General features: G+C 38.2%; 1 protein-coding gene and 1 long non-coding RNA gene across 2 annotated transcripts in view; both read right to left on the bottom strand.

Annotated features, from left to right (window-relative positions):
- The window catches only part of LOC108977067 (protein sprint), a 26,762-nt gene extending 25,414 nt beyond the window's left edge, over window positions 1-1,348 (bottom strand). Inside the window, exon 1 of the mRNA XM_018946573.1 lies at window positions 634-1,348. Coding sequence (XP_018802118.1) covers window positions 634-1,196 — 563 coding nt within the window. The 5' untranslated portion in view covers window positions 1,197-1,348. The remainder of the gene's footprint in view (window positions 1-633) is intronic.
- A 3,172-nt stretch (window positions 1,349-4,520) lies between these two features.
- The window catches only part of LOC108977072, a 58,009-nt gene continuing 39,358 nt past the window's right edge, over window positions 4,521-23,171 (bottom strand). The window contains exons 2-3 of the long non-coding RNA XR_001994006.1: window positions 4,838-4,983; window positions 4,521-4,638 (exon numbers count right to left, since the gene is read on the bottom strand). This is a non-coding gene — a long non-coding RNA (uncharacterized LOC108977072). The remainder of the gene's footprint in view (window positions 4,639-4,837; window positions 4,984-23,171) is intronic.

The raw sequence follows: 23,171 nt of genomic DNA, 5'->3' as shown, positions 1-23,171 counted from the left end.
CTTATGGACCAAAAACCATATCTCAGGAAGTACTCAACCGATTTCAATGAAATTCGGTATATAATATTTTGTTAACACCGTGATGACATGTACCATGGGTGAAAACGGTTCACAACCACGCCTGAAATCTCGATTATCACTTTATCATGCGAGAGTATAAAATGTTCGGTGACACCCGAACTTAGCCCTTCCTTACTTGTTCTATATAAAATGCGTTTTAAAAATATTGACTTTTGGCAAGTGGACACGGTTTTCACAGCTTAAACTTATGTTCACAAAGAAGAATGTTATATATTAGGGAGGAGAAACCTCAAAAAACAAAGAACCAGATACTTAGTTTTTTTTTTCGTTTTTTAAATATCTCTCAGGCATTTTCTCTTCCAATACAGTTTACAACCCGTAGGAGTTTGTATCACGATTACTGATCTGAGTCACCATGTACAACAAGTTTATAGACAAAATTTCGCATTCACTGCATTTTACGCGCGGAACACGTGTCCCGCCAATTTGCGCGTTTCAGCGCACCCCACTTCAGCATTTCCGCTGTTATGCTCTAATCTTTATAATGTGCCGAATCGCTTTCACTGCTGCTTTAAGTTAAATATAAAAAAAATAAAAGGAAAGCATACTCACTTCAAATTTGCTTGCATGAATAAATGCAACGGACGTCGATTGCGCCCCACCGAGCCGTGCAGCTGGGGCGATGAGGGTCGCGTGTCGCTGCCACCGTTGTGCAGTTGCAGATGCGCGGGTGGTTTCCGACCACCACCCAGCGTCGAAACGCCATTGTAGCGCGGCGTGACTGCGCTGCCGACGGCATGCATATTTGTACTTGAATTCGAGAGAGCCTGCGTGCTGCGAAGAATGTTCGCATTTTTCGTCTTTTGCAGTGTCTTCGTGGGCGAAGATGTGGAGGACGAGCGGAAGCGCGAACCCGTCAGCACAGCTGCCAAATTGGCGGCAATGCGATTGTCGAAACGATTAAAGTAGCTGCCGTTGTCGACGTTCGCGTGATTGCTGTTGCTGTTGCTGTTGCTGTTGCTGTTGCTGTTGCTATTCCGATTGTTGCTGTTCGCCGTGGTTGGCGATATTGTGGTAGCCGGCGTTGTTGTTGTTGCTGCTGGTGCGACATCGTTGTCGACACCCGCTGGCGTCGTGTTGCTATTGCGCTCATAATCCAAATTATTGTTAATCATTTTGAATGAGTTTATGCGTCGATTTTGCGGTTGTCCTGGCGCGGCGAAGGACACCTGCGGCGATGTAAGCTTTTATGATTTCGCTGTGCTTATTTCACTGTGGAACGTTTTCACACCACTTTTTGATACATTTTATTTCATTATTGCTTCATTTCATTATTGTTTTGTTTTTATTTTTATTTTAATATATTTTTGTTGCAATGTATTTTAGTTATTGTAGCTGAGCGAAAAATAAAAAAATGTAAATTATGCTGCACGGCTTAACAGTTGAACTGATAGCGGCCAATTGCCGTTTGCTGCGCTTCAGAGCATCGGAGCTCTCGTTTTGCGTGCTTCTCTTTCCACCGGCTTCTGTTGTTGCTTCAACCACATTTTATGCCGCATTACCAAAGTTAATTCAAGCGTAAACTGACAACAACACACACATAAATACACACACAAATATACCGTAACAGCAATAAAATGCACAAAAAAAAGTGGCTCGCTTCCAAGGGCAACCAAAGCGTTAAGCCGGAAGAAAGCGAGCGTTGGCAAACCGCAAAGCTCGCAAACAACAATGGCAATGAGCCGTTACGTCGCATCGAAGGCCATGCCAGTGATGCAGTACGCACAGGGAAACGTACAACGCACATACTCCACTGCATAGCTTCGGTGTGGGTTAGTAAAGGGGCAGACAGTAATGTTGTCACTGCCAAAAATATGTTTAAATGGTGGTGGCTGCACGCTAAGTGGACAAGGGTGGTAATCGAATGCGCCAAAATGAGTGGCCGCTGGGCATAAAAGCTTTCCTCACTTTACAAATAATTTTTCCCGATTGAATGTGATTGCTTATAAATTTCGAAAATAGCGTTAACGGTGCTGTAATAGTATATAACTGTCAGTTTCAATTTAAAGCTTCCTTTAATGAATAACAGTGACGTCTAGACTCTAGTTGCTCTATTTATTCGAAATATAAAGTGAAAGTTCAGTGAAGAGCAGATTTTGGATACCGTCATTTATGCTTTAAATTTTTATAGCGAATTAGTGTCATCTATATGGCCTTGTTCCCCAGGTGTTTTAATCACCCCATCAATGTAAGCCGGGCGAATTTATTAAAGTCGATTTAACAAACTCTCAAAAGACTCAAAGCATTTTGTCGATATGTGGTGGTCTTTTCTAGCCATACGTTATAGACGAAAGACACGTCTCCAGTGTTTAAGATGTGCTTACGCTATGAGGTTCTAGGTCGTGTTGCTGCCAAGATTCGCACCCGCCTCTGTGCAGCAAAAAACGAACTTCAACAAACATAAGGAAGGTTCGACGTCGAAGAGCTGCAATCACAACAGACAGCCGAACGATTTTCTACTCCCACTTTCTGAGAGGACTCGTCAACTATTCGATGTAAGAGAACTGTGGGATTGCACTTCAAGCTGCTTACGTAAAAGTACGAACATTAGTTTTCGTATAAGCTAAAAGAACAGTTGGTACGATGAGAAGTGCCGTGTCGAAGTAGAGAGAAACCAGACTGCAACGTTACAATCCATCACAACACGTGCGGGATGGGATAGATATAGAGTGTTGAAGAGAGAAACGTGACGCATTTGCAGCGAAAACAAAAGAGAGACCGAAATGCGAAAGTACAAAAAACTAGACAAGCTGGCCGATTCCCCAATCGATAACGACGGAGCGAATGTTTCATTGTCCGACCATGAAGAAGTTCGAATAGCAATTACCCGCCTAAAGAACAATAAAGCGGCGGAGACCGATGGATTGCCGGCCCAGCTATTCAAACACGGCGGCGATGATAGGGTGCATGCATCAGCTTCTTGGTAAAATATGGTCGGACGAAAGCATGCCCAACGATTGAAATTCATGTGTGCTATGCCCAATCCCTAAAAAAGGAGACCCCACAATCTGCGCCAACTACCGTGGGCTAAGCCTCATCAACATCGCGTTTAAGGTTCTATCGAGTGTATTGTGTGAAAGATTAAAGCCCACCGTCAACAAACTGATTGGATCTTATCAGCGCAGCTTTAGCATGGAAAATTAACAAGTGTCCAGATATTCACTACGCGCCAAAGCTGGAAAGGAGAATCGACACACACCATCGGTTCGTCGACTTCAAAGCTGCTTTTGACAACACGAAAAGGAGCTGCCTTTAAGACGCGATGTCTGAATTTGGTATCCCCGCAAAACTAATATGGCTGTGTAAGCTGACGTTGAGCAATACCAAAAGCTACGTCTGGATCGGGAGGGACCTCCCGTAGCCGTTCGATACCAAACAAGGTTTCGACTGGAGAAAATACTTTGAGCTACATATGTGAATAGAGGAGGTGCAATCTTAATGTACAATGACATCATCTGATGAGTCGGCCTTAAGACTTTTCGAGAGAAAGATTTTACGGATAATTTATGGTTCTTTGTGAATTGGAAATTTAGATAGTTCAGCGAATCAAGAGGCTTCGGTTGCGCTGCCTAGTCATGTCATCTGAATGGACGAAAACACCCAGCTTTAAAAGTATTCAACGCAGAACTCGCCGGGAGGAGCAGAGGAAGACCACCACTTCATTGGGAAGACCTGGTGGAAGGAAGAACGATTGGCGTTCTGTTGTAAACTCGGCTACCAGTTTTCTGTCTAGCCTAATCTACCGTGCCAAACAAATTATGTCCATTTATAGACCTAAGCATTATTAATTTTAGTTCGAACTTAGTTTTCCCTTCCTACCAACAAAGAAAAATGTGTGAGAAACGAGCTGACATTGTTTCGCGTTGCAAAATCGCCTTGAATAAATTGCGTAAATTGTTGGCATATTCATGCCCATTAATATTGCAATAAGCGGTCGAGCAATGTGTGCTAAGCGCGTTTGCTAATTAAAATATTTCTAATGTTTCGCAAAATTGTTTTCATTATTTATTGAATACTTGTTTGCATTAAATATTGTTCACAGAAATGTTGCAGACTTTTTAGTTGTTAACTTATATGTTTTTGTTTGTGCGAAATTATGAATTGCAAATTTATAGTTTTTTTTTTTTTTTTTGTTTTTGCTTGTGAAACTCGCTTCTGCATTTTAGTTGCATTTGTTTTGTTGCTCATGTTGTTGCAATTTTGAAGCACATTTCGAATTTTTCAAGTGTTTTTGTCGAATTATATTTTTCGTTAATTTTGCGTTTCAATGCCAATGTGTGTGTGGCAGCCAATTGTTTTTGTACTTGTTGTACTTAATTTTGCCGCCAAATGTCAGCTTTTTGCGCGAGCGTTGAGTGCGCAATTTTTTTGACATTAACCAATTTCATTTGATTCTTGTTGAGTTTTGATGAAATGGTTGTTGTTGTGTGTTGCGGCGTTTCAATGCCTATTTGTTGTTGTCGTTTATAGTATATAGCAGCTGTTTTCTGTTTGTTTGGAATTTTTTCTTTTGGGTGACTGGAGTCCAATTGCATGTGTTGTATTTTATTGTTATTGCTGTTGTTGTATAAAAGGCAGCCGATATGCATGAAAACGAAAGGACAAATAAAAGCGATAATATTTGATTAAATTTTGTTTTTGCAAGTGCATAGCGGTTAAACGTATTTATGTACGCAATGTAGTGTGAAATTGAAAAGTTATTGCGAATAAATTGTAAATAAATTTCAAATAAAGTGCGACAAGTTTACATACTGACCTTTGATTTTGATCGGTGAGGTCCAAGCTCTTCATTGATGCACGCAACACTTTTGTTCCGGAAATTGAGCTGGCTCAAAAGTGATATGTGGCGCTTGGGGAGGCGTTTAGTGGTGCTAAACTACGGTGCATATTGCTTTTGGAAAACTAAAAATACAAAAATTTATGGTGTATTTTTGAAAAAAGTTTTTAATAGAGAGTGAGGGTATTTTCAATTAATTGCTGCTCACACAATGTGAGCAATGCTGTTATTTATACAATTATTTGTGTATATGTTTGGATAAATGTTGCAACAAAGTTGCAGTTAGATGTGGTTTTCAAAATACAAAAAAAAAAAATATTTTTCAGTTTTACTCTGGAATTACTTTAGTAAAAGAAAAGCTTCTCAGTGTAATAAAAAATATTTGTTTGCTATCACTCTTAGACGATTAGATTGCTATACCCAGAAGATATCCAGTAGGTAGTAGGTACTCAAACCTGAAACTGCTTGGAGAGGCAGCAACTCAATTCAACTAGTCTGCTTCGTAAATCTATAATTTATATAGGTGATATATGTGAACTTATTAAGAACATTGCTATAGACTTCCACTTCAAAATAAACAACATTTCTTAAAATAAACTGGCACCAGAATACACTGTGTTAATTTCAGATCATGTCAATGTTTTGTGAAGCGTCGAATCCAAAGTCCTGTGTGGCTGTGAGACATTTAGTGCTTCACTGAGTGTTTTCCTAACGCTACATTCCATTCTTAGCTGTGAATCCGCAAGCTTACCCGGGTATGATGCCCAACGTTATTAACATTGGTAAACTCAGAAACGTCACCAAACTGTTTTACTGTGCCATATTGAAATTCGTCGTCGAAAATCGAATATGATCGTTAGAAAACAGTACGTTGCGAAAACCGCAGCATGGCATGCACGACGGCGAAGATGCGGGAGACAGGCCAACACATGTGAGGGCGAAATCCAAGCAGAAGAGAAATCACACGGAGAGAAATTAACCAAATTATAATTTGTTAATTGAGTGCCACTGAAATACTTGTATTCGTGATAAAGCTCACTCTCGAAGATATTTCTGCATTATTTTCAAGATTCCTTAGCACTGTTTTTACTGGAAACATACAATTTCAAAGAAACATTTTGTTAAACTTTTTTCAATGGTGAAAGTCGCTAAATGGTATAAGAAGATGAAACTTCTCATGAACATAAAAAATGTTATAGTAATCTAGAAAAAATTCGGCCAGTCCGGATCAAATTTGATCATATGGTAGTTGCTATTAGAATTAGCTTTTGTGAAGGGTGTTATATAACTTTAGTGCTGCCGAAGTTAAACTTTTTTTTTTTTTTCTAACACAATTTGTTCCATCGTTCTTTACTACCATAGACATAGCTTACGCGGTTATAGCCGAGCTTACAACAGCGGAAAGTCGTTCTTCTTTTCCCTTGTTTGGCGCCAATGGGAGATTCCAAGTGTGGCTAAGTGCTTCCCCAACTGCTCTTTCCAACGGAGTGAGGAGGTCTTTCCCTTTCTCTGCTTCCCTCGGCGGGACCTGCGTAGCCGCTGTCTTAATTCGCTGAACTATATTAATGTCGTCGAATATATCATATACCCCATCCTTACATCGGTTACCTAAATCGTCCGCAAAACTTTTCTCTCGAACACTCCTAAGCCGGACTATACAGATGATATCATTGTCCATGTCTTCGCACCATATAACAAAAGAAAGCACAATTAACGGCGCGGTTGTTGAGGCCAATGATATCAATATCATCGGCATATGACATACGGCATCGTACCTTCTCTATCCTTCTTTAGATCTGCAGCTCGAATTATTTTCTCCAAGAGCAGATTGAAGAAGTCGGACAATAGGGAGTCGCCTTGTCTGAATCCTCGTTTACTATCGAACGGCTCGGAGAGGCCCTTCCTGATCCTGATGGTTTTTTCTAAGATTTGGATATGGTGAATATCTGTACACTTGTTGGTTTCTCAGGCCTAAAGCCACACAAATAATGTCCAATCAGATTGTTGACGGTGGGCTTTAATCTTTGATACAATACTCTTGATAGAACCTTCTATGCGATGCTGAGGAGGTTTATCAAAGGTCGGGCAATGAAACGTCTGCACCAGCGTCCCCGATTAGGGAATCGGGTTCCCCAACTCCTGGTGTTATGTTTCCACTGCCATTCAGCAGGTTGGAGAGTGTTCCTTTTATAATTGTAGTATGGTGTGGGCATCAGTCACTAAATCATCTTTGGGGGTTCCACAAGTGTATATGTATGTATAATATTATATATATGGAAATATATATTTGCAGGGCAAATAGTACTTGCTGATGTAAGAGTATGTAGTATACTAAAGCTTTGATCTTTTTATGAAGCTGTCAGCTGTGATTTAATGAAAATAGCTATACTCCTCAAACCACGCCAAGCTTTCAAGTTTTCATAACTACCTAAATTAAATAGGAAGCAACAAAACGACTGGGACATAATAAGAACAGAAACCCCAAAAGTAAATATTTGCATAAACTAACTTATTTCAAGCACTGCATAACAAATATAATATGCCTAAGTAAATATACACGCTCTTTTTGAGCGAAATGGTTGCCTGGTATAATCGACGAACACCTCATTGGGCAGCTAATCAGCTGTGTCATGCACAAAGTAACGAAATCACAACCTTTTCAGAGCTTTACTAACATATACATGTAAGCGTGTAATATACACTACTGTTAGGGAGAAAAAATCCCCACAAACACATGCAAATAATTTCGAAAGCAAAAAAGATAGTTCTTTACAAATAATCATCTGTAGTTCGTGAGTAAACGGTCGTGCAACCCCATCGAAATCCGCCACAAAGTTAATGAAACTGGCTGTGAATAAAAGAAGAGTTGCGACGGCCGCAATCATTAACACCAAGTCCCAAAGGATGGACCGGCACAAAGCCGATGGCCGATGTGTGTGTGGAATGCAGCGTTAGAGAGTCCACTGTCGGTTGTTAACGGTTGAGTAAATGGCCGGCACTATGAATAAACCAGAACTCATTCAAGCGTTAATGCGGCTAAAGGCGAAAAATGTAACGGTGGAAAATAACCACAAAGAATGTTGTTGCCAAAATACACAGTCCACACAAATAAATATATGTACATAAATTACAACAACAAATAAAATGTGTGCAAGTTTGTGTGAAAAATAAATGCAAAATGAGAAAATAGAAAAATTGGCAGAGATTAAAGGATACTCGGCGCAAATGTCTTCTTAATTACTTCACAACGAGCTAACGAGCAGCGCTACGGCGGCGGGGTGAGGGAGTGGGGCGCTTGAAGGGCGATGAGAGAAATCAGTGTGTGACTGACGGGTCAAAGGGCGGAGCGAACGAGCGCCAGCGAACACTGGACTTGTGCATCGGCATACGAAAGTGTGCGAGCCAATGACCGGGCTAAAGGCCAGGCAATATAACGGTAAAGGGCGAAGTTGTGAAGCCGTGCAAACAAGGAGAGCAAATTAACAAAAAAATTACAACAATTTTAGCGTAAGTAATTCGACGTACAACAACAACAAACATGCACACCGGCGTTCACGGTGGAAATCAACGGTTAACGGTAAACTTGGCCAGTGCCGACAGACGCCTGCCAACACGACAGCCTTCAAACGGAAGTAATTTAATTAATTACAAATGAAACGGAAACTCAGCACAGCTCCCAGCAATTGCTGTACGCAACTGCTGACGAGCGTTACGCTACACACACACATACACAGACCTATACATATGTATATATAAACACACACAAGCACGTGCATTGCTCTGGCAACTCAATCGATGTGCTCAAAACACCACAAGCAATAGCTTTTGCGCGCCTTGTTTTCCTGCTGATTGTGCAGGCAAAACATGTATTTATGCTCACACACACATGCCTATGTAGTTGTGGCTTTGTATATTTCGTTGTTGTTGTTGCTCCAATTCGTATTTTAGCTTTAATTGCAGCTTCAGTTTCACTGCCGAACACGCCAATTGTTGGCCACCTCGATTCTATAAATTCCTTTGCGTATGTCTGTTTATATGTATGAAAGTGTTGGCGAACCTTTGGAAAACGAAAATCCGATATTGCTTTGCCTCACGTTGCGTTCGATTGTGTCTTAATCGTTTGGAATGTAGTTAACTGATTTATTGCAAGCTTAAAATGTATGTTTCTTTATTTATATAGGCAACATATTTAGCTTTATTTGGTTTCTTTCAAGCAGAGTGTAAAAATTGGTAAAGAAAATCTTATTATACTTGGAGACGGTTGTACTTGTTTGAAAGCAAAGCAAAATAGATACTTTTGGCTCTTAACTTAAAATGTGTATTTTTTATTAAACCACCATTGTGATGTCCTTGACTTCTTCACCATATACTTCTAAACAGGAGTTAACCTTCCTTTGCTAATACGATATTCTTTAAATTTTGATATTGAGAGCCTACATCCACTGTTCAAACAAAGAAATATGGACACCCTTCATTCCATTTCATTCAATTTGGTCAATATTAACTACTGCACCATATACAGGTACATATTAGATCTAGAATAAGAGTGGTAATAGAAAGTACTACTTTTTCTTCCATGGATGACCTTATTCCGTCCTACTTTTTAATAGCAACTAAATTCTGATAAATAGATGATTGATTTTATTGATCCTCTGCTCATCAGGCTATTAAAGAATATAGAAATCACAAGAGGGAATGTCATTTTTAATTTTAAATTTCAGAAATGTCACCACTTGTTCACCAGGCTTTCAATTTTATTTAATATCATCTTATCAAACCATAAAAAGGATGATCCGTTTCGAGGTTTCCTACCTTTTTGAAGAAAAAACACAGAAATTTAAAATTTAATTGAAAATTTTTATTATCATCACGATTATCTCTTTCAAATGTTGACCGCGGCTACGGCTGACGGTCCATCCTCTGAATCCAATTTTCGATTACCCGTTTTGGCATTTTTACTGGTAACTGGCGAATGACAAGCATGATGTTTTGCTCCCAGGACTGAATCGAAGCGGGTTTGTCCTTATAGACCTTAGGCTTTACATATCCCCACAGCAAAAAGTCTAACGGTGTGATAGCACACGATCTTGGTGGCCAATCGACTGGCCCAAAACGTGAAATTATCTGCTTACCGAAGTGTTCTCTCAATAAATCCATTGATTAATGCGATGTGTGGCAAGTGGCGCCGTTATATTGAAACCAAATGTCGCCGAGATAACGAGCTGCAATTTCAGGCAACAAATAGTTGGCTACCGTGGCGCGATAATGGTTGCCATTCGCGGTTACGTTCTCACCGGCATCAATTTTGAAGAAATATGCACCGATGTTTCCACCGGCCACACCACACCGTTATTTTTTTGGTTGAAATAAAAGCTCTTGAATCGATTCAGGTTGTTCTTCGTCCCAAAGGAAACAATTTTGCTTGTTTACATACCAATTGAGAGAGAAATGAGCCTAATTCTGAACAGAATTTGCCTCGAAAATGTCGGATCTTCTTGAAACTTTTCAAGAGCCAGTATTGCGAAGCGATATCGTTTGTAAAGACGAGCGGCTTCAGTTCTTACATAAGCCGTATTTTGTACATTTTCAATTTAAAATGAATAAAATCTCAAAACTTAAATGTAATCCAATCGTTTGGTTGGAATATCTATAAAGTTCCAACCAAACGCTTTTTAAATAACCTTTAGTGGTTCAATCCATTCACAAATCACTTACATCCGTTAAGAAGTCAGTCAGTTTCTAATAGAAATCGTCAAAAACTGTAAATTATGGTTTTCGAACATTATTCTCCCTTCGTTGTTCACTCACTCACTTCTATTCGCAGATCTTGGCAACGTTAGATCAGTTCGCTGAGCTTGGAAATATTGTGGCATTATTCGGCGAATAATCTTTCATAGACTGTCGTCCAACGTTATTACTGGCTATATTACAAATGACTTTGATGTATATTTAATTTATAAATGAATGAATTTTTAAATTTCCAATTTTTTTCGCAAAAACTCAACTTATGTATGTGATTTTAGTGTGATGAATATTCATTACTGGCTTTAATGAAATATTTTCGAATATTTAATAAACTGAAACTATTATGACAAAAAGAAACTAAGATTAACTAATCACCACTTAATAATACCTAACGCGCTAGTAAAATGCAAAAATTTCACTCTCCTTTGCTTTTCCAACCTTCATATGATTACCCAGGTAGGAACCTAACTATCGCACTTCTACTATCAACCCACAACGCTGCCATTAAATGAGAGTGCTGCGGGTGAAAAAACTAGTTTCAGGCGAATAAAATGAAAAGTCGTTAGCGTCCACAACCCTCCTAAATGATGGAAAGTTAGAGAGTGTTAGCTGTAGAACCCTGCTGCCCCCACACCCAGGAAATGCCATTCGCCTCGTCTTGTTTGTAGTAATGACTGCGGGTATTTAAACAAATTTTCAAATTGCGTGACTGTGCAAAGTATTTTGTGACAGCAGCAAGTAACTATTTCTAGCGTTTAATGGTCTCCCCCAGCACTCGTCGCCAAACGCCTTCCCGGCAAACGATGTTAGGCGCATTTTGTTCGTTTTTTGCTGGAATTACAATTATCTTGACACTAACTATGTTTGTTGGCTTGTTACTGCCGCTGTCGTGTTGTAGTTGTAGTGCTGTGTGTAGGTGTCGAAATGTTGACAGGTGCCATTGTTCCTTTGCCCACTATTAAACCATCCATCAGCTCCTTAGCGCCGAGGTTTGGGCAATGACGATGTTCAGCGTAAACAACGGGTTTTTGCACACTTTGTGTTTGTTCGTGTGTGTGTGGGTGCTTTCATTACATTGTATAGCGAGAGTTTTACATTCGCTGGCATAGATACATACATACTTTTGTTTCGAGTTGGTAATGACACAATTAAAATGAAAAAAAATCTCTATTTGACATTGAAAGCAAAAACAAGTGTCAAAAAGCTCATATCAACATCATTAAAAGTAAGGACGGTTGTTGGAAAGCATCATAAAAGCTCCGTTAGGTTTGTGTAGATGTGTGTTGCGCTATTTTGGGAATTGGAGCGCTTGGTAATAGTGCTCTAAAACGAATTTTGGAAATTTGAGAGAGAATGTCTGCTCATTAGACGACAGCTAAGAGACAGCGTTGCCGTTTATGGGTCAAAATTAGCAAGTCAATGACATGTCCATAAAATGACATCAAAGTGTAAAAAGTTATTTCTGTACTTTAATGTAACAAAACATTCTAATTTCATTTAGGAAAGCTAATAAGATGGCTTTAGTATTGCCTATGAGAAGAAAACTGATCAACATAGTGACGACGATCCAAATTGTGTTAGTATAACCAGTAGGTCGATATATTCTTCTTCTTCTTCTTAATTGGCGTAGACACCGCTTACGCGAATATAGCCGAGTTAATAACCGCGCGTCAGTCGTTTCTTCTTTTTTCTACGTGGCGCCAATTAGATATTCCAAGTGAAGACAGGTCCTTCTCCACTTGGTCCTTGCAACGGAGTGGAGGTCTTCCTCTTCCTCTGCGTGCTCCGTCGGGTACAGCGTCGAATACTTTCAGAGCTAGATGCTTTTCACCCATTCGGACAACATGAATTAGCCAGCGTAGCCGCTCTCTTTTAATTCGCTGAACTATGTCAATGTCGTCATATATTAGGTTATCAAAAAAGTCTTGCGGCATTTTCGCTAGTTGGCGCTGAGAGCGCGTAGTTCTAGTTTTCTTCATCGCATCGGGTCACGCTATACCTTTTTGGAAAGGTCATTTCACGCGCTAACACGTGCTTGATTGATTGTCGTTTCTTTTGAGTCGTTCGTGAGTTATAGCGTCGCAAACATGGAGCAAAATAAAGAGAAAATACGGCATATTTTACAGCACTACTACGATAAAGGCAAAAATGCATCTCAAGCCGCCAATAAAATTTGTGCAGTTTATGGCCGATACAGTTTCTATTTCTACCGCAAAACAATGGGTTCAACGATTCCGTTGTGGTGTAGAGGTGGTCGAAGATGCGCCACGCTCCGGAAGGCCTGTCGTCGAAAATTGCGATAAAATCGCTGAATTGGTCGAAAGAGACCGGCATAGTAGCAGCCGTAGCATCGGACAAGAGCTGGGCATGAGTCATCAAAAAAAATTTTATGAACAATTGAAAATTCAATAAAAATACCGTAAAACTTTTTTGACAATCTAATATCTCGTACAGCTCATCGTTCCATCGAATGCTATATTCGGCGTGGCCAAGTCGCAAAGGACCATAAATCTTTCGCAGAACTTTTCTCTCGAAAACTCGCAACGTCGACTCCTTAGTTGTTGTCATCGTCCAAGCCACTGCACCATATAGCAGGACGGGTCGATATATACAGCGATAAAATCACACAAAGTGTTTTCAGTAAGGTTATGAACATTCAATTTTCTGGCTTAGTACCAAACTGCTGCTTTTTCGGATATAGAAATACATATTTGATAAAACTCGTTAGACTTTTCATTCTTTAGCTATACAAGATTGTGAGTTTCAAGGTTATAAATACGGATTCGTTTTCCTCAGAAATCAGCATGTATTTGGTGTAAAATATTTCTTTATCTCGCAGGGATCTCCTTTTGAGTACATCGGTGCTTCAGTCACGCATACTAGCCATTTCATGCAATTCTTTGAATATTTCACAAAAAAATAAATTTAAAGTTCAGAGTGTCAAATTTTTTATCTCTTCCTCCAACGAGAATATAATACCAAGTTATTCGTTAGATCTGGTACTTATCTTAATTGAATACTAAGCAAATTTCCTAAATATAATATATATTTTCATGTATTTTAAATACAAATCTTTAAAGGCGAGCATGTCAATGCTTAATCTAATTTTACATACACTTTGAGGTCCTCTATTATGTCTCTGATGCCAACAAAACCATTTGAATCAGTTCTTCCTTAACTTTTTCGTTGTTGTAGTACAGAGTTAAGAGGGGTGGACGGACGGCTCATAGGAGACAAGTTTTCAATGATCTCCCAACCTTCACTAAATGATTTGTGCCACTCAAAAACCTGTATTCGTGTTAAAAGAGACCTGTCAAAATACTTCTACAATATTTTCATCGATTGGTTTGCTCGCGATTCATTTAGATAAGTCCGGGTCATATTTGATCAGATGATATATCGAGTAATAGTCCTTTTCAGTGATTGATACGACCTAAAGCCATTAAATTCATTTGATGCAACAGCAAATTTTTCAATTTTAAACCGAATATTTATTAAAAATTATTCCAAATTGCCTGATTTTTTCACACGAATCCCAAAAATGCCCTAAATTTCATAAACATGTACCTATAATTTATTTTTTTGCTTGCTAGTGGGTGTAGAGCTTATGCACCCCTACCAAAGCGCACCTCACACCGCTCGCTACCTCCTTCGTTCCTGACTAGTGGAAGTCTGAGGGTGAGTTCACTACGAAACGTGCTAAAATGCTGAATGGCCTAAAACGTTTTCGACAGCACTGTGTTGCTTGGCTGCCAAAACCCATTTAAAACATTTCCTAAACATCGACAAACCCTAGCAACTACAACAAATGTCAACAATGCGAGCAAAACAAAGATTGCAAAACGTTTCGACGTAAAACATAAGAATGGCTAAAGGAAGCCCGGGGACAAGTAGTGCCGCAAGCAGTTTGCGAAATTTAATAGTCCAGTTTTGTGAGTCACGGAATAGCAGCGCTGCCGACATTATTTAATTCACGCTGAGCCGCCACAGTGCTGGGTCTGTGTGTGCGTGTGCATGTGCAAGAAGGAAGTACAAGTAAGAATGGCTTTCGTACGCAAATGGCGTGCTGTGCCACTATTTGGCACCGCCTGACACTCCTTTTGAGCACTGAAATTGGCAGAAAGTTTAGCATCGGCTGGCAGGACGCCTCATTCCCTCACTCAATCGTTTGGGGAAATTGGGTGTGCGCGACTTCCGGCGGCGCGTGGAAAAATAATTATTTGTCGTGCAGAGCAAACATTATTCACTCCACCTGCGAAGAGAATTAAGCGCCAAAAGGAAGAGAAAGCGGAGGTAGGTGCTTAGAAAAAATCAAAGCAGGCACAGCGCTGAACGACAAAGCAATAATGAGAGTTCAGGTAGAATATGTGTGCGTGTGTGAGTGTTGAAGCGTTGCAGGCAGTTCCAGCGTATTGAGTGTTACAGGAAATGTTTGCAATTTTTGTTGTTTTTAGGCTATTTTTTCGTTTATCTACGTAGTCTTTTATGCTTGATGCATTTTTTGTCCTGTAAAGTATACTAACGAATTTCTTAAGGATATTTTTGAAAAATATTTTTTTTTTTTTTAATTTAAAGAACTCACAGCTCCGCCTCTTATCTTAACTTATAAAACCATGAAATGCTGTCGCAAATAACCGTAAAATTGCACTCAAGACATTTTTGATGATTTCATTTGTGATTTAGGTGATATCAAGTTTATTAATTAAAGAAAAATTTTAGTTAATTTTTATAATTTTTGAAATTTCCTTTGAAAATAATATTTTAATCATATATATATATATATTTTTTGTTTTTTTTTTTTTTTTTTTTTTTGTTTTGATAAAATCAGTCACTCTTCAAAATTATTGACCACAAAAGCGCTTCAACATATTTTGAGCGCTCTTTTGCCAAATATTTTCTCTTTATGTGAATGGTAAAAGAAATCCATAATCAAAATGTCTGTCACGCGAGGCTCAAACTAGAGTGCCGGCCATAATTATCACATATTTTGCATACAAGACTATCTCGCTTAATTCACGTTTACCATTCCGCATGCATTACGCCGCCTTAATCACTCGCTTCGGCACTTAAACTCACCCATTTTTTCGCTCCACTTCTACGCCAGTCGCCAGTGTCTTTAAAGAAGAGCTGTTTGAGGGCGCACCGACTGACAGGCGCAGCTTAAAAGCGGCACTTTCTTACGATTTGCATGTCTGCGATTAATTTATAAAGCATTTCATGTTGTTTTTGTCTGGCACAAATTGCTTATGAAAATTAAATGAGAATTTAACGTATGTGGTCTATGCGGCAGCTGTCGCTTGTGTGCTTATACACACATATATACCCAAAATGTATGTGTGCAGTCAACATAAGCCAGCAAATTAAGCTGAAAAACAACACAACACACCGAAATAGTTGAAAAGGAATATGCGCTTACTCATAAAAAGTGATAAATGTCAGCGTTGAATGAGCGTTTAAACTCAGTAAATGTGATTTAATGCAAGGCAGCTGCGATAAATAGCAGCGATTTGGTGAGGACAACAACAAAAGCAACAACACAATGTAAGAGTAAGCTGCTTTGCATACTTTTAGTTTCCTTTGAAGTCGCTGGCATTAAATTATTCCACACTTGCATACTCGCTACGGCCTGCTGGAAGGTTCTGCATATGAATGCCTAGTTACTTATACGCCACGTGGGACGCACGCGTTTCGCCTGCTATGAAACTTTCTAATTAACAGCCGAAGCGTCAACTACCGCACGAACTGTGCCGCGTCGCTCAAGCCTTTACTCATCTTTATCTTGTTATTCCCGCCATATCTTCACTGGCTATTATGTTCGTTGCTGCTCTTCAACCTTTGGCGTTTGCCGCTGGCTGTGCTCCATTCGCTGCTAATGAACCTCGCAGGTATTTTACTTAAGTTGACTTGCGCTTATTTGCCCAATGACATGCTACTGCCTGCTGACAGCACCTAAAACTATGCAGTAATATATTCATAGACTTTGCCGCAAGTTCAGCGGCGTAGCTGCAATCAGCGATCTTTCGTGGTTTGCCTGCTAGGTTTTTCTTTCTGTGAGCCTACCTGTACTTCGCTTGAAGCTTTACTTTACAGCCTTTGCTAACTGATTAAAATTTCATTAGTGTTTGCTCGCCTGAATCCCACTTCGAATTTCTCCGCCACTTGAAATGTAAAAAGGGGAAGTCTGAGAGACAACTTGAACTCTCTATTAGAAAAATTTTTTTTGGTGTTTGGTTTTTCTTTCTTGTTTGGAAGTTTTGTGGTTTTATGTCAAACTTCTTTTTGAGAATATCCAGGATATTGCACTTTTAGGCCATCTGAATTTATAAAGTGGATAAAAATAAGGATAAGCCAAAAAAAAAACAGATCAAAATTAGGAGAAAGAAAATTATTATTTTCTTATATAATCACAAAGTACGCTTGCTTCTAAGTCGTTTTTTTTTATAAGAATGCTTTTAGCTTGAGGACTGGAATACTCCTTTTACGCTCCTCTTCTTCATTATTTCATTTTATCAAGTCAAATGCGTTTAAGGAAAACTTCTTCTGCTAGTTTGTTTCAAAATTCAAAAATTTGTTTCGTCCTCCATTTTTCATTCAAAAATACTCACACATTCACTAAACTGCAGCTTATTACTTTTTTACTTTTATACGCCCATTCCAAAAATTTGTTTCGATTTTTTTTTATTTCCGCAGCCTTTTCCAACTTCCTGTTGTACGAATTTTCTCCGTCTGCTATCTTTTATATAAAATACAAATGTATGTACATACGTGTCCGCCTCAAAATTGACAACACAATTTCATTAGGCAGTTATTGACGCTTCGTCGGGAGCCTACTCGGCATTTGGCAGTTCAACTGTGCGTCGTTAAGCTGCAGCGTTGAGGTGGAATTGAGTTGACATAATTCGATTGGAATCTGTTTGCCTTTGCTTGATTCATTCCGCTTGAGTCGGAAGGGGTGACGTTGGCATTTATTTATGTATATTACATGCTTGCCAAAAATTTATCCTCGGTGACGATGAGCATTATGTAGAGAAATCGAATTGCCTGTATTAAATTGACTAGCAAAGTGATAAAATTGCTGAAATTCAATAAGAAATAATCTGCAAGGGTTTTCACTGAAAGGCAAAAGTCGATATGTGGGAGGGGTTTGCTTGCGGATTATACTTTGAGTAAAGATTTGTTGTAGAAGAATTATGGAAATGCGGCTTTTGAGATATTTATACTTCCCCTTCTTTGTGATATTGTAGAATTTTGTCATTTTTATGCCCTAGACCGGGTATTCCAAGGTTGCAACAAAATTTGTGAGCTTCAAAGACCCTATAAGGTTGACTATAAATATCAGGCAACAGTGGTGTCAACGGTGTCAGCTGCGACAATTGCCATAGACTTCTCCCAGCCAGTATACACGCCAGGGAAGCCCTCAGTTTCTGAGCTATCGATCTGCAATTTTGAATCCAATCTTTTCTACCCAAGAAGTTGTTCACTTCTTCGTGCCACCGTTATCCGATCACTATAGCATGTAGCTACCATACAAACTGTATATTCAATATAAAGAAAAGAATTTTTTTACCCTTTTATGCATTATAAATGTATCCATGAAAGGTGTAATAGATTCGGTGGAGCTAAAGTTAAAGTTTTTCATGTTTCCTAATACTTTGGTAGATGATAGAAATATAGTTCGTTCTGACCGGGAGTTTTTTGAAAAAGTCTCACATTTAAGGGCTGCATATTAGTGATTGTAGAATTTCTATGAATTTCATTTATTAATATTTTTTTGTTGAAAAAAAAAAAGTAATTATTTTTCTATAATTCTTTGTTCAACTTCTGAATTTTTTATGTCTATTATAAGTATTGCATAAAATATTTATGATAATTATTTGCTTAAAAATTATAATTTTATTGGTCATTAGTATTATTTTTGAGTAGGTATTATGTAACCATGGTTCACCAATTACTATTATACGAATAGCATGTGCAAAGTGCATCATTCCAAGCTCATCAGAACTCACCTACTAACACATTACCTCCCACAAAGGTTGAATATTTTATTTTCTGGCTATAAATCCAACATTTAATATATTCCCAAACATTTTCAAAAACATTTAATTTTATTTATGAATATTAATTTTCATTTTACAGGCAAATTTTTAAAACGACTTACATCTTCAATTTGCCTTAACCCAAGCGTCAGTGTGAAACTGGTGGTCAGTCAAGTTTAGCCAAACGGAAATGAGTGTACTACAACAAACATCCTAATAGACACATCAAATGCGGTTTCAAAAAATACTTAATAAATATGTTTTGGACAACTGCATAGTAGCAACTGCAAGTGCAAAAGGTGCCGGACAAACTGTAATGCACAAAAAGCAATATCAAAAACAAAAACAAAAACAACAAATATACCTGCAGGAAGCGCACAAGCCAAAATTGTACTTTATGCCAAAGCAAAACTGATATATGCACGCACATGCACACACACTCGCCTATCGCAAGTATTTCGGAATGCTCTGCCAACTGCTCTTTATAAATAGAAGCGCTTTGGCATTTCATGTGTCCAAATGTCTCAGTGGCTAACTGAAATTGCCATTACTTTTGCATGCCAACTTTCAGCTGTCTAGCTGAAGCACTAACTCTCGCATGAGCAAATACATAAATATATATGAGTGTGTTTCCCTGCATTCACACATGCATTTGCGTACACATACATAACTACATATGTTTGCATGTGTGTATTGGTGTGCACAGTCGTGCTAAACACTTGGTCGTCCATTCGTCTGTGTCTCGTGTGAGTTTTACGACCGAATTGCAGTTTATTACATTTTCTGCCATGTCAGTGGCCCGTGTTGTGTGTGCTGGCACTCACCGTTGAAGCTGTTCCCTCCCGCTGCCACGCTTTGTTGTTTATATTGCAGCAATAAAATTGCTTAAGCTGGACACAGCCGTCTGCAAGGCAGTTTTACAAACATTTTTATGTTTTTTTTTTGTTTTTTTTTTGCCATATTTATCAGTTCTTCTTTATTAAAGTCCTTTGCTTGTTGGCAGTTTTTCTATTCGCTCTCTTGTTACACACTTCTGGCTGACATGCCAAATGTAGGCCAAGTTGTTGTACATAATAAATAGTTGTAGCACATAGGTATGAATGTATATAACAACGCATTGATTTTTGACTTGGAAGCAAAAAAAGTTTATTGTATAAAAAATATAATTGTATGAGTTATTTACATGCATTCTTATTGCCATCGTTGCACCAATTTTGCTGATTCCATTAATTTAATCGACCGATTACAATCTTTTCACAGCTCTGAAATCATACCGAAAAATTTTGACTTTTTTGATTATTTTTTGCACGAACATAGAACTCTGCTTTCAAATATTCGTAAACAAAAACTTTTAAGTCAGATGTTCAAAGTGGCGTTGGGCATTTGGAATGAGGCGATTTTCTGTTGCGCCCGAAAATACTGGTGCCACTTAAGGCTAGAAAGCAGCAAAACAGAAAAGAAATGTCACATTTGATGAATTTAAAACCGAGGGACTAGATAAATATATTATATTATATATATAGACATATAGATATTTTACAAAATGGCGGCTTCTCCAATTAAAAATGCGTTTTTTGTAAAAGAAAACTATGCAAAATTAATATGAAGAATTGTCCAGCAAATATATCTGAAAAGATCGTGTAAAAATCCAATGTTCCCGACTCTAAAAGAAGCCTTTCAAGAAAATCGAATTTGAACTGCTACGTTTTTCACAGTTACAAAAATTCTTACAAACTTACATTTGAATAATTTTTATAAAACTCAACCTATGAAATAAAAAAGGAACACTCGTTAACTGTCCTAATAGAATAACAGCATCCTGGTATTTACTCTATGCAAGAAGCTTCTGCTTATACTAGATTGCTTTAAGTTACTTGCCTTGTTCCAATTGTTTTTTTAGTGTGACAGAAAAATACCTTTACCTATGTAGCCATTGAACAATTTACACTCGGACACAGCAAATTTTTCATTGCCGATTTATGCTTTACCTAAGTGTCCGCTTACCCTGCTCACAACTACAAGCATGAATATGTTTTCAAACTGTACATTTGCTCGGCTGCAGGCATTTCTCGTTGGCAATATTGATTTTCAGCAATATTTTTTACTCGATATAAATTTTTTCGCCTCGCATTCAACGAACATGCTTATAGTTATAGCTATACATATACACATATACCTGTATGTATTCCCTGTTTCAGGGAAGGTGTGTGCATTTCTGACTAACTACATCTACGTTTCACTATCACTTGGCAACACCAGTTCGGTGTAGCGATTGTTCGAAACATGTAAATACAAGTTTGTCTACATATGTACATACAAGTGGTGACACTACATTTTCATTTGCATACAAAGAATTGTGAATTTTCAAAACATTTCAATTGATTTGGGCATTTATTGCTCTCGGTAATCGTTGGCTTGGGAGGGAAAAGTAAATAAACTGCCACCCATCTAAATCTGTGTATTTTATGTTTGTGTTGGTGTGGCTTATCTATTAGGCTTATTTCATTTCCAATGCGGATACTTTGGGGCTTTGCCGAACTTGAAATTGTATTGTTGTTCGTGGGTTTGGGGAGGAATTTATTGTCAGAAATTCAGATTTTGCTTCCATGCTGTGAATGTGCCGCGTACATTGTCGTTTTTGTTGTTGTGCGTTCAAATGAGTGAATGTGTAAAAATCTGTGCGACAAATTTTATGACTGTCAGTGACGCAGGCATGCCATAAAAGGTGGGCGGATTAGTCTTCTGCAGCGATTTTGCTCCAATTGATTGGTGATTTTCTTTTTGTTAGTCTGTTTGCTCTCCTATTTTAAATGCAAAGTAAGTTTTTGCATTTGCTTTTGGTGTTTAAGTTTAGAATTTAGTTTAAAGGTGAATTGTAAATTTAATTAGCGAGATTTGCATGTCCGAGGTGTGAGTTGAGAAGACCTTGGGTATCTTGAGAAATCTCAAAAATTTTCAGCTTTATTCAAAATAGTTTCCTTCTGCTTCAATACAGCTTTTTGCACGGGCCAAAAGCATGTCGAACGAGTGGTTTAGCTCGTTGGCCTCTACGTCTGCATAACGCTTTCTTTTCATGGGCAAATGCTTTTTCCGAAAAGGAGGAAGTCGCACGGTGCCATATCAGGCAAATACCGGGAGTGCTTTATGGTTAAATTGTGATTTTTGGTCAAATAATCGGTCAAAAGCGTCGAATCGAATGTTGGATTCTGCGCAATTTTTGGTCGTCAGTCAATTTGTGTGGAACAAATCGTGCACACATCTTTCGTAAGCTCAAATATTCGGTCCAAATGCGAGAAGTGGATGTTTTAAAACAATATTGAAAGTTGGATCTTTGTTCGAAGCTCATTTTCGCACCAATAACACAAATATTCTGACACTTAAAATGCAATAACTTCACTTCCAATCAATTTATTTGTAACTCAAGAATGGCTGAACCTATTTGGCTGAAAATTGGTGGGGAGGTGGTTTAGAACCAGAGTAAAAATCATATATGTAGATGGTATTAATATTACTATCTATGTTTCAGCCACAGTAAGACGTGGATGGGTCTTCTAGTATAGATATATTTTTCAGGTAATGATAAAGAATAACATTTTGACAACAATTTTATTAAGTTTCGATTTCAGATTTTATAAGTCACTCAGTGTGTAAATTTTTTAAATACGCTAATTTATCAAAAATATAAATTCTGATTAGTTCTTAAACTATTACCGGTGCTCATCTAATATACAAATTTCAAAAGAAATCGCTCAGAACGCATCAATATTGAAATAGTTGTCATGCAAACTGTAAGATCGGAACCAAGTGCTTGCATGGAAAACATCTTCAGTTGACAAGATAACTTTAAAAAGCTTGACATGACTTATTTTTAAAGACAACGGTACAATCTTAGAAAAATTATTTAGATTAGATGACTAAAGCGTATATCTGCCATGCATAATGATCAATCCAAATCAAATTCTTTGAGGCATACTTTGTATTTTGAAGGATAATACAGTTCCGGGGCAAAAAAAGTTAAGTTAAGTTTTTTTTTGTTTGCTTTAAAATGTACCCTAAGTTTTGAAATTAAAAGCATTGGCATCCTTATTTTCTATAAAATTAATATGAAATGTATGTTCATAGCAATTTAGAAATTTTTTCTGCTTTCAGAAAAATTATGTGCCAAAGATATGGAAAATCTTATTTGCTGTATGATAGATAGATTCAAAGGCCTTTTGAACATTGGCTACGTCGTGCGATGTTTGAAGTTCAAAGGTGAACATGATCCCTAGTAGTGCCATTGGGAGCAGAAACAAGAGTTAAAAGACAACAAGTTACCGCCTACTGCATTGGAAACGTTGAAGAACTGTGATGTAGACCTATACACCACAATTCGTAGTTTTTCCGCTTCTTCTGCACACTTCCTGTGACGAGCACTGAACGTTTTTTTTTTTTTTCAACACTTCGGCTCATGAAAACGGTGCTGGGGACGAACATGCTTCAATATAGATTGGCAGACCTGTCGGTGTTGCATACGCATAATGAAATAGAAG

This window comes from Bactrocera latifrons, unplaced genomic scaffold (assembly GCF_001853355.1).
Source record: "Bactrocera latifrons isolate USDA-ARS-PBARC rearing strain unplaced genomic scaffold, ASM185335v1 scaffold_116, whole genome shotgun sequence".
Classification (NCBI taxonomy): Eukaryota; Metazoa; Arthropoda; class Insecta; order Diptera; family Tephritidae; genus Bactrocera; species Bactrocera latifrons.
This window is presented reverse-complemented; position numbering and strand designations above follow the sequence as displayed.